Raw genomic sequence first — 18,118 nt, 5'->3', positions numbered from 1 at the left:
GACGGAGGGCAGGGATTACGCAGGCGCACTTGGGCCCTCCTGCCCCTCGTTGCCTTAGTAACCGCTAGAGCCGCTGGCGCTGTCGGCGCCGCCTCGTCTTAAGATGGAGCCATATAAGCCAGACCCCGAATTCCAGCGGATTTACCACCGATTGCTGCGTCCGTTGTCGCTCTTCCCCCGCAGGACGACACGCACAGCGTCTCAGGAGCACCTCTCGCAGGAGGTCCCGATGGTACTGCCTTTACCGGTTCCACGGCTGACGGCGGAGTTGGTCTGCCGCCAGGTAGCCGAGCGGCTGACCAAAAGCGGGCTGGAGGCGCGGGCGCCTCACAAGGTACGGCTCCGTTTCACCGAGGTCATCCTGGACGAGCTGAAGTGCAGCTGGCAGGAGCCCCCCTCCGAACTTGGCATGAGTCACCTGAACAATCAGAGGCTACGGAAGCGGCTCCTGATCTACGTGCTGCTCAGCTGCGAGCAGCTCTTCGTACGCTACCTGCACCTCCAGAAGCTCATGTCGACCTCCGCAGTCGTCTTCACTGAATCAGCCACGCTTACCCGCTTGGCCGCCAGCCTCGCCAGGGACTGCACAGTTTTCCTCACCGGCCCCGACGTCTACCGTAGCCTGCTCTCTGACTTCCTTGCCCTGCTCAAAGAAGAGCAGGCCCAAGTCTCCGCGCCCAGACTGCGCGCCGTTGGCCTTGGGGCTTTCAAGCTCTTCTCTGTCCCATGGCATCACATCCCTGGCTTCACCCAAGTGCCGCGTTTCAACCTCAGCCTGAACTACCTCATCCAGCTCAGCCGCCCGCGAGACCTTGCCAGTGAGCCTGAAGAGGATCCAATGAAGGAATTGAAGTCCATTCCCCAGCTGAAGAAGAAGAAGCCTCTGCGCTGGCTGTCCTCCATGCAAAAGAGGAGAGAGAGCGCCTTCAGTTCACAGATTGCACCACTGCCTGGGTCCTCTGTGGCTCCCCCCTGCCGGGCTCCCCCCACCTCACACTTGCCCCTCTACTCCCAGCTCCAGAGGGGCCAGTCCATGCCCTCTCTGCGTGAGGGCTGGAGGCTAGCAGATGAGCTGGGCCTTCCTCCGCTCAGCCCTCGCCCCTTAACCCCACTGGTCCTGGTGGCAGAGAGCAAACCAGAGCTGGCCGGGGACACCGTGGCTGAGGACCTGAAGCAGATGATGAGGAACATGCAGTTGGGGTGGTCTCAGTGCCCACCGCTGGACTCAGGGCTGCCCCCACTCCTGGGGGCCCTGACCTACCGCCCAGCTGCTACCCATCACGTAGAAGAGCTGCAGAGAATGTTGAACAGCCTTAAGGAGCAAGAGGCCTCGGAACATCGGGGCCTCCAACCCCCTAAACCCCCTCTGCTTGAACCACAACCACTGACTGTTACTTTGAAGCTAAGAAATCAGATGGTCCAGATAGCTGCTGTACAGGTCTCAGGAAGAAACTTTTTGGATTCCTTCCACATTGAGGGGGCCGGAGTGCTATACAACCACCTGACTGGTGAACTGGAACCCAAACTTATCGAGCAAATGGATATGGATCGCACTTTTGGCAGTAGCATCAGGGAAGTCTACACGGAGCTGATGAGCCGTGTCTCTAACAACCACTTCAGTTTTGACCAGGGGCCCCTGGTTGAGCCTACAACCAATAAAGACTGGTCAGCCTTCCTGTCCTCAGCCTTCCTACGTCAAGAAAAACAGCATCGTATCATCAACACCAAGCTGGCTGAACTTTATTCCCAGAAAGCAAGCGCTTTACAGTCCAATGCAGATAAGATGTCCTCCTTCACATCACTCCAAGCAAGTAAAAGCTGGGACAGGTGGTCAAACAAGGCCAGATGGCTCAACTGGTGGAAAAGCACTTTGTCTGTGGGTGACTACTTTAAGTACCTCACCACCCAGGAGACAGATTTTCTCCATGTCATCTTCCAAATGTATGAAGAAGAGGATCCTGTGGAGACCGTGGCCCCTATCAAAGAGTCCATAAAGATCCAACACCCACCCCCCTTGCTAGAAGACGACGAACCAGATTTTGTGCCAGGAGAGTGGGATTGGGACACGGTGCTGGAACACAGGCTAGGAAGTAAGAGCAGTTTCCTGGAAGATTCTCACAAAATCCTGAGCCTGCAGAAGCGTCTGGAGCGGGTTTGGTCCATGCTTGATGTTCCAGAGAAGGACCAGCTGGACATGGCCATCAAATACAGCTCCAATGCCCGCCTGAGGCAGCTGCCGGCACTGGTGAGTGCCTGGGAGCGGGCCTTGCAGCCCATTCAGCTGCGGGAGATACTGCTGGGGAGACTGGAGTGGTTTGAGCGACAAGCCTCCGACCCTAACCGCTTCTTCCAAAAGACTAACGTGAGCCTGAGTCGCTTCCTGGAGGAGAATCAAATCCGAGGCTATCTCCAAAGGAAGCTCAGTACGGTGGAGGCTTCTTTGGTTCCCCTCTTGGCAGAGATTGAGTTAGTCTTTGGCGAGCCGGTGACCTTCAAGGGGCAGCGCTACCTGGACAAGCTGAAGCACGACAAAGTGGAAATGCTCTACTGGCTGCAGCAGCAGCGGCGGGTCCGCCACCTGACCCGGGCCAAGAAGGCCTCCCAGCAGTCAGTCCTGTCCAGGAAGCTCAGCAGCCAGCCTTTAACAGCCCCACGGAATACTCCCATTACTCTTTGACCGGACCAAGCGCCCTCGGATCTCTCTGTCACCCCCATACACACAGCACCTCATCCAGACCTCTTGACTGCTTTGAAAGAAGAAATATCTGGGAGGGCAGGGTTCAGGAAACCTGCATTCCAGCTACCAAGGGACTGACCTTAATACTGTATTTTGAAGTTCTCATAAAAGAAGCTCCAAGCCCAGTAGTCCCGTTTCTGTCAAGCCATGCACATTACAGCCAAAGTCTCATGTATCAAAAGAACTGAGACCATCCCTTGGAGTTCATTGTAATGGGAAATGTCAGGCAGAAACCATCCCATGTGGAACACCTCAGCTCAGCGTTTCTTTCACATTAGATTGACTGGTTAGAACACCAAGCCAAGGTTATCACAGGCATGATAACTAAGAGCTAATGCTTTGGAGTTAGTAGATGTGGGTTTAAGTCCTGCCTGTGTAACCTTGGGCAAAGTGCCTAACTGCTGTACATCTGGACCTTCCTATGTCAGATAAAGGAGTTGGCTGTCACTTCTGGCCGTTCTAGCACACTGTTGGCAGAGCTAAAATTTTCCATTAAATTTATTTACCGATTCATACAAGCACCTGGTACAAAGTACACAGGGGTGTGCACTGAAAAGTACTCCTTCCCATCCTTCCCTTCAGTAACTCAGTTCTCCTATAACAACTGTTGCCAGTTGCCTGTGTATCTTTCCATTCCCTTATTCAAAAGCAACTATTTATTGAGCGCCAGCTAGGTATTCATGCTGGGTCTTCATCACTGAACAAAACCAAGACCCTTACCTTTTGTAAAGTTTATATTCTCCTGAGGGGAAACAGACCATAGACCATAAACACAGTACAGAAGCAGATTGAATAATAGAATGGAGGATGATACATACTCTGGAAAAAAAGAAAAGATAGAGGAGGGCAAGAGGAAACACAGGGTGAAGGATGTGATTTAACTGGGGTAGTCCATGCAGGTCTCACCGGGAAGGGGAGATTTGAGCGGAGGCTTGAAGGAGGGGAAGAAGCGAGCCCTGTGGACATCCTGGACAACAGCGTTCCTGCCAGCTAAGGCAGGCAGATGCTTGGGGTGTTCCAGAAAGGCAAAATGGCCAATGTGGGTGGAGCAGAGTGAGGAGGAGAGAGACATAAGTCAGAGGGGTCATGACAAGGTATAGGGGCAGGTTGGATTATGTGAAAATTATTTCAGAGATAGCTGATGTGTGTATGAACACGCATGAATATATTGCCCATACTTTTGTCTATAGCTGCACCAGCAGTAGCATTCTGTCTCCTGTTTTGCCCTTTTCTTTTGTTTTTTCCTAATTTGCCCCAAGCTCATTCCACATCGATACACATAGAGCTGGCTTATTTTTTTTTTGGTTGCTATATAGTATCCTACTGTGTATATTTTTGGTTAATCAGCCCCTTATTAGTACAAACAAAGACATGGGCTTCTTTGGCGGTCCAGTGATTGAGACTGAGCTTCCAATGCAAGGGACGCAGGTTCTATCCCTGATCAGAGAACTAAGATCTTACACACATGCGCGCGCACACACACACACACACACACACACACACACACACAGTCCTTGTTCATTTATTTACTATGTGCGGCTGTTTCTATGGTTTAAAGTTTCTGGAAGTAGAATTATATCTAAGCATAAGTGTGTGTGTGTATATATATATATATATATTTTTTTTTTTTTTTTTTTTTTTCCTATTTGGCCATGCCATGTGGCATGTGGGATCTTAGTTCAGGGAGCCAGCCTCACTCCCTGCTTTGGAAATGCAGCGTCTTAACCACTGGACTGCCAGGAAAGTTCCAGCATTTGTAGCTTTGATAGGTATTACTGAGGCTGTACACAAAGGCTTCAAGCATTTGCATTATCATCCACACTGCCTGACAATAGTAATAATTCCCCACTCTCACTAGAAGTGTTACCAAAAAGTTTTATCTTTGTCATCTAATAAGTGAAAAAATAGTGTCTCATTTGAGTTGTGTTCTCACCTCTCTATGAATGAAATTGCATCTTTTTTAAGTTTAAAGGCATTTTGTCTCTTTTAAATAATTTACTTATTTTTTGGCTGTGCTGGGTGCTCATTGCACAGACTTTCTCTAGTTGCAGCAAGCAGGGGCTAATCTGATTGTGGATTGCAGGCTTCTCATTGTGGTGGCTTCTCTTGTTGTGGAGCACAGGCTTTAGGGTGCTTGGGCTTCAGTAGTTATGCCACTCGGGCTCTAGAGCACAAGCTCAATAGTTGTGGCACACAGGCTTCGTTGTTGCTTGCCTGTAGGATCTTCCTGCACCAGCGATCGAATCCATGTATCCTGCATTGGCAGGCAGATTCTTTACCACTGAGTCACCAGGGAAGACCTGGTTTGTTTGTTTGTTCTGTAAAATATTCAAGCCCTTTGCCTACTTTTCTATTGTTTTTGACTATTTTGCTTTCTTGATTTTTCTGAGCTCTTTACTTATTCAGGAAATTTAGCTGACATGTTAGTAGTGAGTTAGTACTTACTGAGTTCCTAACTTGTGCAGAACACTCTCTCTGCACAATGTCTTAGACTTCTCGTGAAGCATGTATTTTAATCACCATTTTACCATTGAGAAAATGAAGGCTTGACTAACCCAAGGTCATAAAGATAGTTAATGGGAGAGCTAGGCTCCAAGCCCAGGTCTGTCTGACCCAGGTCTGTCTTGGTGCACTGATTCTGTGAGTTATGGTAAGAAAGCTCTTACACACAGCCTGCCTCACCTGCCTGCACAAGTAAGTTAAAAGCCCCTGGTCCAGAAGTTCTCTGTTCATTCTTTGCTGACATGGATGCATGCACTTCTACTTTGTTTTCCTAACAAAGCAGCACTTCTCAAACTTTTCCACCCAAGTAACCCTTAGAATTGAGGAACAGAAGCAAGCATCTTGGTCAGCTATGAGGGACTGGGGTGGAGGCCAAGAGCAGGGAGGGTAAAGCAGTGCTAGCCTGAGAGGCCTGAGAAATTTAAAGTTTTTATTTTTGAAATCTATGCAAGATTTGCATTCTACTGTGTAATATGTACCTTTTTTTTGGTTTGGCCACACCTTATGGCTTGCAGGGTCTTAGTTTCCCCACCAGGAATCTTGGCCCCAGCGGTGAAAGCAGTGAGTCCTAACCACTGGACCACCAGGGAATTCCCTGTCCATGTTTTTTTTTTTTTTTTTAATATAAAGTTGGTGCTTAACATTATCTTTGAATGAAACCGGCCCTCCAGGCAGATATGCTGTAGTCAGCCTTTGTAGTATAGCTTCCCTCCTGGTCTGCTGGTGTGTTCTCTAGAGGTTACAAGGCCCCAGGTGAGCGACACTAGAGCTGTAGGGTCCACAGGCTTTTTAAAGGGCCAGACAGTGCCAACTATTTGAGGCTTTGTGAGCGATCCGAATATTTAAGGCTTTGTGAGCGATATGGTTTCTGTCCCAAGGCTCAACTTTGCTCTTGTTGTGTGAAAGCAATTATATAAGTAAATGAGCAGGCTGTGTTCCATTAAAACTTTATTTACAAAAACAGGCAGCTACCTCAGGGTGTAGTTTGTTAACTGAAATGCCACAACACTGGCCCCTTTAAGAAGCAAACACACAGGAGGAGGAAGCAAGAGGCTTAGTGCAGCATTTCCCAAAGTGTGTGCCAAGTACACTAGTCCTGAGTGATAGTCCTGGGAAAAGGGTTCCATGGTCAGATAACTTTGGGGAACATTACATACTGCATTCCTGAAGAGTTTCATAGTACATTGAGGTGTTTTGGGAGCGCGGATGGGTCTTACAAAAAATACAACAAATGCTTTTATTCCTTCATGGCCATTATGGTCATTGGGAAGTTAATTTTGGGAAACATTAGCTCACATGAATTAGTCCTTGGAAATTGCCACTGATCGTCTGGATGGGAATAGTACACAGAGATAGGACAGGGAGAGTATAGTCCTAGACACACAGGTACAGTTGGGATATCTGGGCCTCAGGGGACATGAAAGGACATCATGAAGCCCAGGACAGGCTCGAGAAAGAGCCACAGGAGACCTGGAGACTCCTGGAGCTGCCTCAAAACACTGCTTCTTGGATCCTGCCCTTTCATCCTAGTCCCTGGATATGGGAATCTGAAGGCCTAGGACTGACTTTCCCAAAGTTCCAGGCCTAAACCCATGGCTTAGTGATCCTTCCCTGCTGATCCTATTTATAGATTTGGTGAATCATTACCATTATTACATATATGTAAGTATTACATATGGAATAATAATGATAAATAATAATGATGATAACTCATATTCATTCTTGTTCTACTGATTACAAAGTGCTGTTTATAGTCACTCTACTGAGAATCAGTTGAATGTAACTTGCCTCTGAACTGGTGGAATCATGACTTAAACCCAGATCTGGAATAAGTCCTTTGCCTGGGGGGGGGGGGGGTCTGGTTGTCAGTGGGGGCCCCTGCTTGGTGCCAGGCCTCCATGCAGCTGGAGTTTCCAGGTCCCACGCCAGCAAACTCAACTGTGTTGAGGACCAGTTGGTTGCCAAGCATCACACTCAAGTGCCTTAAGGATATTATTTCATTTAATCCTCACGGCAACCTTGCAAAAAAAGAGAGGGCAGTGATACGTCCCTCTGGGGAACTGGACTCTAGGATAATTGGACAAAATTAATTCTCTAAATTACTGAGGATTTTTGTGGAAGTTTTAGTTTGGGGCCTGCCCTAAACCCAGAGGCCATCAGAAAAATACTTTAAAATCTGGGCTGTGATCATTTGCTGCAGCCCTTTCGTTGTCAAGGCAGGGCCAGGGTCCAAACCCATAAAAGTCCAATATGTTCTGTATACATTATTACATTAAAGGAATGGATCATTAATTTGCACATTTTAATATATATAGAGAGAATATATTTTATAATATATTTATTATATATATATTAGTTATTTAAATTAACACTGGGACGTCCCTGGTGATCCAGTCATTAAGAATCCACCTTCCGATGCAGGGGGCACAGGGTCAATCGCTGCTTGGGGAACTAAGATCCCACATGCCACAGGGCAACGAAGGAACTAGATAAGTCTGTGTGCCACAGCTGAGACCTGACACAGCCAGATAAATAAACATTTTTAAAAAATAAATAAACACAAATCCCATTATACGTTTACAGAGATAATGTGTTTTATGAAAAATGACGTTAAGTAGTGGAGTGGATATTTTACTGTCTTGCAAATCTTCTGAGTGTCTGGCTTAATAGGAGACAGCCAGATTTTCATTTATGTTTCTGCTGCGTCTGTTGCAATGTCAGACTTCACACAGCCTGTGGAAAACACACTACTCAGGAGAGTGAGGGGAGAAAAGGCAGATAACATGTTGGCAGTATTACCAAAAATGATTTGGACCTCATGAAACCCCAGAATGGGTCTGGGGGGCCCTATTTGTATTTTGTTAATGAAGGGACAGAGATGGGGGCAAAGACAATAGTGGGGCTGGAGGCCGAGACAGTGAGACTTGAGTCAGGGAGGTGGGCGGTGGCTGGGGCAGGGGCAGTAAACATGGAGGAAAGGTTGGTTGATCAGCTTGTTTGCTTATAAAATATCAAGGGCAAAGCCAGAGGTGAAACTGCAACTTAAAAACAGTCGGCAGCTCTGCACATTGGTCATCTAGCTGCTGGACAAGCTGACTGGCTTGGGGTGATCCGGTCACTCTGGGAAACTGAGACCCACAGGGCGGAGCCAAGTTCCGATGTTCACAGGTGCTGATGGAAGCTGACTTTGGGCCCCGTACTTCTTGTAATTGAGATCTAATCTTACTGCATTGTGGTCAGAAAAGATGACTGGAATGATTTCAATTTTTTTGAATTTACCAAAGCTAGATTTATGGCCCAGGATGTGATCTATTCTGGAGAAGGTTCCGTGTGCACTTGAGAAAAAGGTGAAATTGATTGTTTTGGGGTGAAGTGTCCTATAGATATCAATTAGGTGTTGGGCCCCCGTACTTCTGATTCCACTAAGCCTACAGTCCCACCTTTCTTGGTCTTGGGGTTTCTGTGTTTGGTTCACCTTTTCCTTGTACTGTTGTTTGCCAAATTAATTTTTTTCTTTTTTTGCCACACTGTGGGTATGCAGGATCTTAGTTCTCTGACAAGGGATTGAAACCATGCTCCCTGCATTCAGAGCAAGGAGTCTTAACCATTGGACTGTCAGGGAAGGCCCCAAACAATTTTCTTTATATTGACTCACTGTAAAAAATTTTTTATTGAAGTATGTTTGATATACAATGTTATGTTAATTTCTGCTGTACAGTAAAGTGACTGAGTTATACATATATATATTCCTTTTTTTCCCTTTATAGTTTATCACAATATTGAATATAGTTCTGTGTGCTATAAGTACTTTATCAATCCTATATACACTAGTTTGCATCTGCAAATTCCAAACTCCCAACCCTCCCCTCCCCCACCCTCCTTCACCCTTGACAACCACAACTCTGTTGTCTATGTCTCTATGTAAGTATATTGACTCACTTTTCTTCTGGCTGAGCCAATTGGCAGATGAATCTTAGTTCCCAATCGGGGATTGAACCTGCGCCCCCTGCAGTAGGAGTGTGGAGTCTTAAACACTGGACACCAAGGAAGTCCTGATACTGACTCACTTTTAAAATTTATTTTAAAAGGCTATTTTTGGAGAAGGAAATGGCAATCCATTCCAGTATTCTTGCCTGGAAAAGTCCATGGACAGAGGAGCCTGGTGAGCTGCAGTCCATGGGGTTACATGACTGAGCACGTGTGCAGAAGGATGGAGGGAGATGGGTTGGTAGCAATAAAATGGTAGAACTAAAAAAAAAAAAAAGGCTATTTTAATCATGCTAGCTAATACTACATAGTAATTATTAAGTGCCAGGCTCCATTCTAAACACTTTTCACACAGTAATTCGTTTAGTCCTCATAGAATGTAGTGAGGTAGGTACTATGATCATTTCACGGTCCAGATGAGGAGACTGAGGCACAAGCGGTTATGTAACCTGCCTAAGTCACATCACTTAGGAACATTTCTGAGTCTTGATTCTGACCCAGACGTCTGATTCCAAGTACATGCTCTTAAGCATTTTACTGTTTCTTATCGCAAAATACCAAAGCCAAGTCTGCCCAGTTGAGGCCCTTGGGAAGAAGCTGAGTATGATCACATTCTGGCTTTCATCATCACTTGTACCTGGGGGAAATCAGGCCTTGGGCACAACCCATTTGATTCCCAGCAGTGATTCTGAGGCCACATCAATCTTCTTCCAGGCCCAGAGCACTTTCACTGAACTCCTCCCAAGTGCCAGACACTGTTTGGGGGTGCAGGCTGGGGGATGGAGTGGGGAGGGCAGAGCCAGAGGAAACCGAAGAGAACCAGTCCCTGTTGCTGTGGGATTTAAGGTTTATTAGGGAAGATAATTTCAATCATATGGCATGTGAAGGGTACAATGGGAGTGCACTAAAGGAATATTCAACAGCGCCTGGGAGGGGAGGAAGTAGGGGAAGGGTGATCAGGGAGAGCTTCCTGGAGGAGGCCACACTCAAGCAGAGTCTAAATTCTAGAAAGTTGAGCGGGAGTCACTAGGCACGTGGTGGCAGAGGAGAAGAGAACTTTCTAAGCCCAGCATGAGCAGAAGTATGGGAGGGGAGCATAGTGTGTGTGGGAGAACTACAAGGACCTTGGCATTAACCAGCCTTTAAAAAGGCCTGGAAGGGAGTGAGGTTGGAGGGGGAGGGAGGGCCAGGTTCAGCGTGGGCTTTATTCTGTAGTATTCATCAGTGGAGTCCTACCGAGTAGTATAGTTAGTAAGTGATAGATAAAAATGTAGGATTTGTGCATCCATGGATTCCATCAAGAAAGTGGAAGACACCCCACAGTTTACTTCATGTAACTTGTTTAACTTATGATTTGAGGGGCTTCCCTGGTGGCACAGACAGTGAAGAATCTGCCTGCAGTGAGGAAGACCCAGGTTCAATCCCTGGGTCAGGAAGATCCCCTGGAGAAGGAAATGGCAGCCCACTCCAGTATTTTTGTCTGGAGGATCCCATAGACAGAGGAGCTGGGCAAGCTACAATCCATGGGATCACAAAGAGTCAGACACAACTGAGGGACTAACACACACAGAGAAAAAATTTTTTTAAATGAAAAAGAAACAAAAATACTAAAAAAAAAAAAAAATCCCCAAATCTCTTATGAAAAGAAAAAACAAAAAAACAACAAAAAAATTATGATTTACTGTGATGTTTTTCAGCAATCACCCTGTATATACCAGATGGGCTTGGGTTGAGAAAGTCTAACTCATGAATCCTTCTCAGCTGTACCAAAATTTTTATGAATATTGAATTTAACAATAAAGTCAATGAGATGACTTTACGCATTTAATTAAATATGTAGCAAATTCCATTAAAAATTTTTTTTGGACTCAATAAAAATTTTTTTCCAGACTCTAACATTTTCACAGCCTCTGAAGAGCTCAGAGGTCTCTGGTGTCTAGGGGGAGAAAGTGGCCTGAGGGTCAGGCATGTCAGGGTGAGAAACACGGGAATAAGACAGTCAGGGTCCCTGCTCTCAGAAGTTTATACAGCCCAGTGGAATAAGCAGAATAAGGACAGAGTGTGATGGGTGCTGACAAATATAGTGTTTTGAGGGAGCGGGAGGGTCCTTACTCTGAAGAAACAGTATTTAGGCTCACTGGACTGCTGGGTAGGAACTTGCCCCCTACAGAGCAGGCGGAGTCTCTCCAGGCAGAAGGAACAGCCGGTGCAAAAGCCCTGAACCTGAAAATCACTTGACTTGTGGCCAAGAAGAGGATCATTGTGGTGGGGGCTTAGTGAGGGGCAGCGAGAGAGCAGGAGGTGAGTTCAGATAGGGGGACAGGGGCCAGGGGATGCCCAGTCCTGTGGAGCTGAGATTTTATTCTAAGTGCACGGTGTCCCTGGGGAGCAGATTTGGAGAGGATGACTGGAGGGCGGGAAGTCTGTTGGGAGCACCCTGAGGATCAACAGCCCGGGAAGAGAAGGGAAGGAGGTGAGCCTGGGCCGCAGGAGAGTTTTCGCTGCCCGGCAATCCCAAGGGACACATCTTCCCAACCGGTAGGGAGCTCTGAAGCTGGGATGACCCTTCAGATTCGTCATTAGATGCAGCTGCCTGAGGAAGCGGGCATGACTCGTCAGCCGGGGCAGTCCTCGAGGGGCTGACAGCCCAGGGCGGCATTCCCAGCAGCTGGAACCGAGTCCATCCCTGACCCTGAACGGGGCTCTGCTCTGTGGACGCCCTGGGAGTGGCCAGGACCAAACTTCAACAGCGCCATCGTGTGGCGGTAACAAGTCACAACAGCAGTGAACTCGGGACTTCCGGTTACCTTGCTCGGTGGAGAAAGCGATAAGACCACAGGCGGTAGCCTCAGATACTAGCCTCACCGCACCTCTTTGGGACTGAGTAAATCACTGCGGATTTTGGACAGCTCAGAATGGGAGGGACATGGGGAGCCTCAAAAGAAAGAGCTAGCTAGGCATCGGAGTTTGAGGACTTATTTGAGAAAGATAGAACAGTGTTATTGTGTGTGTCATCAAGGAATCGGTCAACATAATAATGTCCACCCCAGCTGCCATTCAATGAGCAGATAGGAGGAACTGCATGATCTTAGGTAATCTACACGCATCAATACAAGGAGGATCAGAGCGGGGAAAAGATGTGTCCCAGGTACGGAGTCCCGTGCCAAGGTCACAGGTGCAAGGCCTGTACTAAGGCCACAGTCGCAGAGCCCAAAACCAAAGTCACTTCCAGAACTGACTGAGCCCCACTGCAACCGCTGCCAAAAGTCCCCTGAGCCTTACCAGCCAGCTTCATGACCCTAAATTAGGCGAAAATGCCCACCTGAGTAATCACCCTAACCAATCACCTAATGCCACCCTTCCAACTGGAATTTCCTTTGTCTTGAGGCTATAAAAATTGCCTACTAGCCCAAGAAAAGCACCAGATCTTCCTTGAGCCGGCCCATTGTTCTAACAGCATCCAGCTGGCTCTCCGTGGCCGGGCAGGAGGTCAGCCCGCTGTGCCTGCAGCGCCCACATTATCTCTGCTCTTTGTTCTTAATAAACTCACTCCTTTCTGAAACACTCAGTGTCTGGAAATTCTTTTCCAACTCACGCTCAGGCTGACATGACACCAGATTACATAATAGTAGACTGTGGTGGAATTAGGATTAAAAGCCAGATGGGCCCTATCAGTGGATCTCACCTCTATCAGATCCAACATGCTGTTTTAACAATAAATATTTCACAATGCCCTCTTTACATCCCCAGCATCTGGATTGTGCCTAATCAATAGTTGTGCACTCCATCAATAGTTGTTAAGTGAATGAGATGAAGTTCATGGATAATATCCTCCCTACCAACATAATTTTTTAAATCAAGGAAAAAGAAAATGAAAGCAGTTTATGCTAAATAAATCTGCAGTTCCACATGGACATGCTCAGTCAGGATCACACTGAAAGCTGTAACAAAGAGATTATTATGAACTGTGGTGGTTTAATCGCTAGGTCCTGTCTGACTCTTTTGCAACCCCATGGACTGGAGCCCACCAAGCTCCCCTGTCCATGGGATTTTCCAGGTAAGAATATTGGAATGGGTTGCCATTTCCTCCTCCAAGCGATCCTCCCAACCCAGGGATCAAACTGCATCTCTTATGTCTCATGCATTGGCAGGCGGATTCTTCACCACTAGTGCCACCTGGGAAGCCCACTGTGAACAGAGATCACCCCAAATACTGATCTTCAGAGGCGTGATCTTCTGAAATGGTGAATATTCTTTGTAAAGATGTGAACTCATACAAAGAAAATTCTTCCCTGGATTTTCATTTTAGTAGACTTCCTGGAAAACTGTGCCCATGGTATTACATGTCTACATAAACAGAGTTAAGGGTTCTTGGTGCAGATAACTATAAACAGATTTTTCCTCTTAGATATTATAAGGCGAGCGCAAGGAAAAAGAGAGCGAGCCAGGCATTCGGGCAGAGAAAGATTTATTATAGGAAGAAAGAAAGAAAGTGACTGGCTTTAGAGAGAAACCAGTGCTCTCTTTTTACAGCCAACCCTTCTTATATGGAAAATTGTGCCCTGGAGGGAGGGGGCCTCTGTTTATCTTTAGCCCACAGCTGGGGTCTTGTGGTCACGTAGTCGAAGGGGTCTCACGGTTGGGTGGTCATGTAGTCTTGAGAAACTGGCACCAGCAGGGAAAAACAGGATATCGCCTGAAGGAAAAAACGGGATGCCCACCAAAGCAATGTGGCCACTGTGACTTCACCCCTTGTTTGTCAGGTCACCACAATGGGCCATTTTTAACTACATGGTATAAGCCCCTTGTGAACCCTAACAGAAATGATCAGTGGCACATTAGAAAGCTGTGCAGGACATGGAACTATTCTCAGTAATGTGGGACTGTCTTGAACATTGAATGTCTAGCATCGCTGGCCCCTGTCTACTAAGGACCAGAAGAGCTCCCATCAATGTGATAAACAAAAATGCCCCTACAAATGTCCAAATTCAAATTTCCAGGGACAGTAGATCTCCCTTTGAGACCTTTGGTATATGTGAAAGCCTAGCCATCTAAGCTCTGCTTTATTTGCCTTCTCTTTCTGAGCTCCCCTTCCCCACCAAAGACCCGGGCTTTCACATTCTCATTTCTCATCCCGCCCTTTAGGACTCTCTCTGCAAATGTTTGTTTGTTGCTAGAAGGTTAGAACTGATGTGATAAGTGAAGTGCATTCCTGTCTTCTTCCTATGTCTCCAAAAAGGCTCTGGTAAGGGATTCTGGTAAAAGATGGCAGAGTAGAAGGACGTGCGCTCAACTCCTCCTCCTCCTCTTGCACCAAAATCACAACTAGCTGTTGAACAACCATCCACAGAAGGACGCTGGAACCCACCAAAAAGAGATACTCCACGTCTAAAGAGCAAGAAGAAGCCACAGCGAGACGGTAGGAGGGACAAATCACAACAAAATCAAATCCCATTCCTGCCGGGTGGGTGACCCACAAACTGGAGAACACTAATACCAAGATGTCCTCGCACTGTTGTGAAGGTTCTGAGCCCCCCATTACTTTGCCAACAAAGGTCCATCTATCAAAGCTAGATAGAGATAAAATATTAAAGGCAACAAAGGAAAAACAACAAATAACATGCAAAGTAACTACCATCAGGTTGTCTGCTGATTTCTCAACAGAAACTCTACAAGCCAGAAGGGAATGGCATGATATATTTAAAGTGATGAAAGGGAAGAAACTTCAACTAAAAATTCTCTACCTAGCAAGACTCTCCTTCAGATTTGATGGAGAAATCAACAGCTTTCCAGACAAGCAAAAGTTAAGAGAATTCAGCACCACCAAATCAGCTTTACACCAAATGCTAAAGGAACTTCTCTAGGCAGAAAACAAGAGAAGGGAAAGACCTACCTACAGAAAATAAACCAAAGCAATTAAGAAACTGGTAATAGGATCATACATATTGATAATTATCTTAAATGTAAATGGATTAAATGCACCAACCAAGAGACACAGACTGACTAAGCAGATGAAAACATATGCATGTAGGCACTTCCACTACTGCATCACTCTGCCTGACGCCTCAGATTGTATGTAATTATTTTATATTGTTAGGTTAATCATGTTCCCATTATGGCTTGCAATTGTAATTATCTTTTATTTTTTGTCTGGTTGTTGATTGTAAAAACTGATGAACATTTGTCACTTATGATTATGTAACTATTACTCATTTAATACCACAGTATCATGATTAGTCAACAGAAAAAATAATAGAATTCTACATCACCAAAACTATCATTTAATAGAAAAACCTATAATCACTTTTTAAAATCTAGATGCATATCAGAATTATCTTGGAATGTTTTGAAAATACAAGTGAAAAAAAAAATACAAGTGCCCAGGTATTGCTTTTTTTTCTCCAAAGCTCTAGATCTGTTTCTAATGAACAGCCCTGTTTAGAAACAACTGGACTATGTGAGGATCTTTTACTTTTCTCTAGTTTGTTTCACTTTTTCTATTTTATATTCAGTCGTCCCACTTCATTTAGTTTATGTTTTCCAATTTCTCCGTCTCTTCTTTTTTTAATATATTCTTTCTCAAGCCTTTATCAAGCATAGTAGAAAAACTTGTATACATGTATACAAATATTATATATATATTAGAAAACTTACGAATTTTTGCCAAACTAAAAAATTTATGACATTTTTATTCCACTTGTTTGACTTAGCATGAATAGAATGCTAGATTTCTAATTAAAAAAAGATATGCAACAAGCAACAAAGATTTATTGTATAACATAGGGAACTATAGTCAATATTTTGTAATAACCTATAATGAAAAAAATTGGAAAAATAATATATTGTATATGTATAACTCAATCACACAAAAAAAGAATTACTACTTTTTGAAATTTAGTAATGTCTATCTTCCAGTTTTTCTAAACGTCCTATGGATATTTAATAACAATGCATGTTACAAATTTTTAAATATACTTGTGTAGGATATAAGCTTAATATAAATTAATATAAATAGAAATCTATTATATTTAAATTGTTAATGATGTCATTCAAGATGCTATTTTTATTTTTCTGCACTTGATAAAATATTCTCAGAGAAATGTTTATATGTCTATTATTATATTTTTTTTCTTTTGCCTTACAGTTCTTCTGATTTTTGCTTTATATATCTTTGTTTCTTCGTTGTTAAATGTTTAAGTGAAAGTTGCTCAGTCATGTGCAACTCTTTGTGACCCGATGGACTAGCCCATGGAATTATCCAGGTTAGAATACTGGAGTGGGTAGCTGTTCCCTTCATCCAGGGGATCTTCCCAACCCAGGAATCAAACCCAGGTCTCCCACATTGCAGGCAGATTTTTTACCAGCTGAGCTACCACGGAAGCCCCGGTTTTGATGGTTTATGATGTCTATCTTCTTTGTGAATTGTACCTTTTATCATTAAAAATATTCATCTTTGCATCATTTAAAAATAAATAATTTAATAAATTTTAAAAAAGACTCACAGGGGCTCCCCTGGTGTCTCAGTGGTAAAGAATCTGCCTGCCAGTGCAGGAGACTCGGGTTCGATCCCTGTTCCAGGAAGATCCCACGTGCCTTGGAGCAATTAAACCCATGGGCCACAACGACTGAGCCCACGTGTGGCAACTACTGAAGTCCACTCACTCTAAAATTCATGCTCCACAGTAAGAGAAGCCACTGAAATAGGAAGACCTCGCTCGACAACCAGAGAGTAGCCCCCATTTGCTGCAACTAGATAAAAGCCCACAAGCAACTAAGACCCAGCACAGTAAAAAAAAATAAAATAAAACCTTCTCAAAAAGGCTCAGAGAGCCTTTAGTCTCTCTCAGAGGGGTAAATTTTCTCATAGTCACACAGCCAATTTGAAGTGGCCAAGTCAGAATTAAAAGCTGGTCAGTCAGTCTGAAACTAAAATCTATGATTTTGCCCTCTTTTCTCTTCATTGTCTCCTACCTCTCACGCTTAGGGAAACAAGGTCTTATGAAACTGAAGTATTTCACTTACTGGGTAAAATTCTGATAAGTTGCCCACCATTCCTGAAGGTCAGGAGGTGAGTTGGTGATGTCTGGAAATGATTCAGATCATACAGTTGTTAACTACCATTTTCATAAATCAGGTGAAATTCCCAGAAGGAAACCCTGCTGTTTGCCTCACCTTGTCCTAGAAAGTCCAGTTCCATCCCACTGTGTCCTGGCTGTTGGGGCATTCCCTGGACACTTTCATTTCTGGGCAGCACTTGCTTCAGTGTAAACGCAGACTTTCTCACACCCTAGTGGCAGAAGAAGGTAACATCAACCCCTTATCCTGAAACTTAGGGATGAAAGGCCACTCACTGACAATGCGGGTCTTTAAAGAAGTGCTGCAGGAGTGCTCTGGCAGTCCAGTGTTAGGACTCAGAGCTTTCACTGCCATGTTTCAATCCCTGGTTGGGGAACAAAGATCCTGAAAGCGTAGCCAAATTTTAAAAAAGTGCTACAAAAATTTTTTTTTATATATATATGGAACACTTCACGAATTTTCGTGTCATCCTTGCGCAGGGGCCAATCTTCTTTGTATTGTTCCAATTTTAGTATATGTGCTGCCGAAGCGAGCACAGTGCTACAAATTTTGCATGCCATTCCTAATATCTGGGGGAATGTTCCAATAGAAAATAAAATAAACTTCATCTCATTGTAGACATTGACATAAAAGTGCATACTTTTCAAGCACAGTGTTCCAAAGATTCACCCACATATTCCAAGATCCTTACCTAGACCTACTGAAGCAGAAGCCGGGACCATGCATGGTCAGCTACCCCCCACCTCTCACTCTAGACCCCAGGCCACTGGTGATCGATTACTTTAGCTCATGAGTGCGCCTGGAGGAACAACACTC

The 18,118-nt window shown here is 45.1% G+C and overlaps 1 protein-coding gene and 1 non-coding gene across 2 annotated transcripts; one reads left to right on the top strand and one right to left on the bottom strand.

Annotated features, from left to right (window-relative positions):
* The first annotated feature begins 1 nt into the window (after position 1).
* On the top strand, positions 2–3,255 carry CCDC87 (coiled-coil domain containing 87). The gene has a single exon (XM_020906533.2). The coding sequence runs from the start codon at positions 104–106 to the stop codon at positions 2,675–2,677; it is 2,574 nt and encodes an 857-aa protein (XP_020762192.2). The 5' UTR covers positions 2–103; the 3' UTR covers positions 2,678–3,255.
* Positions 3,256–17,736: 14,481 nt separating this feature from the next.
* LOC139031958 (U6 spliceosomal RNA) lies at positions 17,737–17,838 on the bottom strand. Its single transcript, XR_011484506.1, has one exon. It is a non-coding gene; the product is annotated as a U6 spliceosomal RNA (small nuclear RNA).
* Positions 17,839–18,118: the final 280 nt, after the last annotated feature.

The sequence above is a fragment of the Odocoileus virginianus genome, chromosome 28 (genome assembly GCF_023699985.2).
Source record: "Odocoileus virginianus isolate 20LAN1187 ecotype Illinois chromosome 28, Ovbor_1.2, whole genome shotgun sequence".
Lineage (NCBI taxonomy): Eukaryota > Metazoa > Chordata > Mammalia > Artiodactyla > Cervidae > Odocoileus > Odocoileus virginianus.
This window is presented reverse-complemented; position numbering and strand designations above follow the sequence as displayed.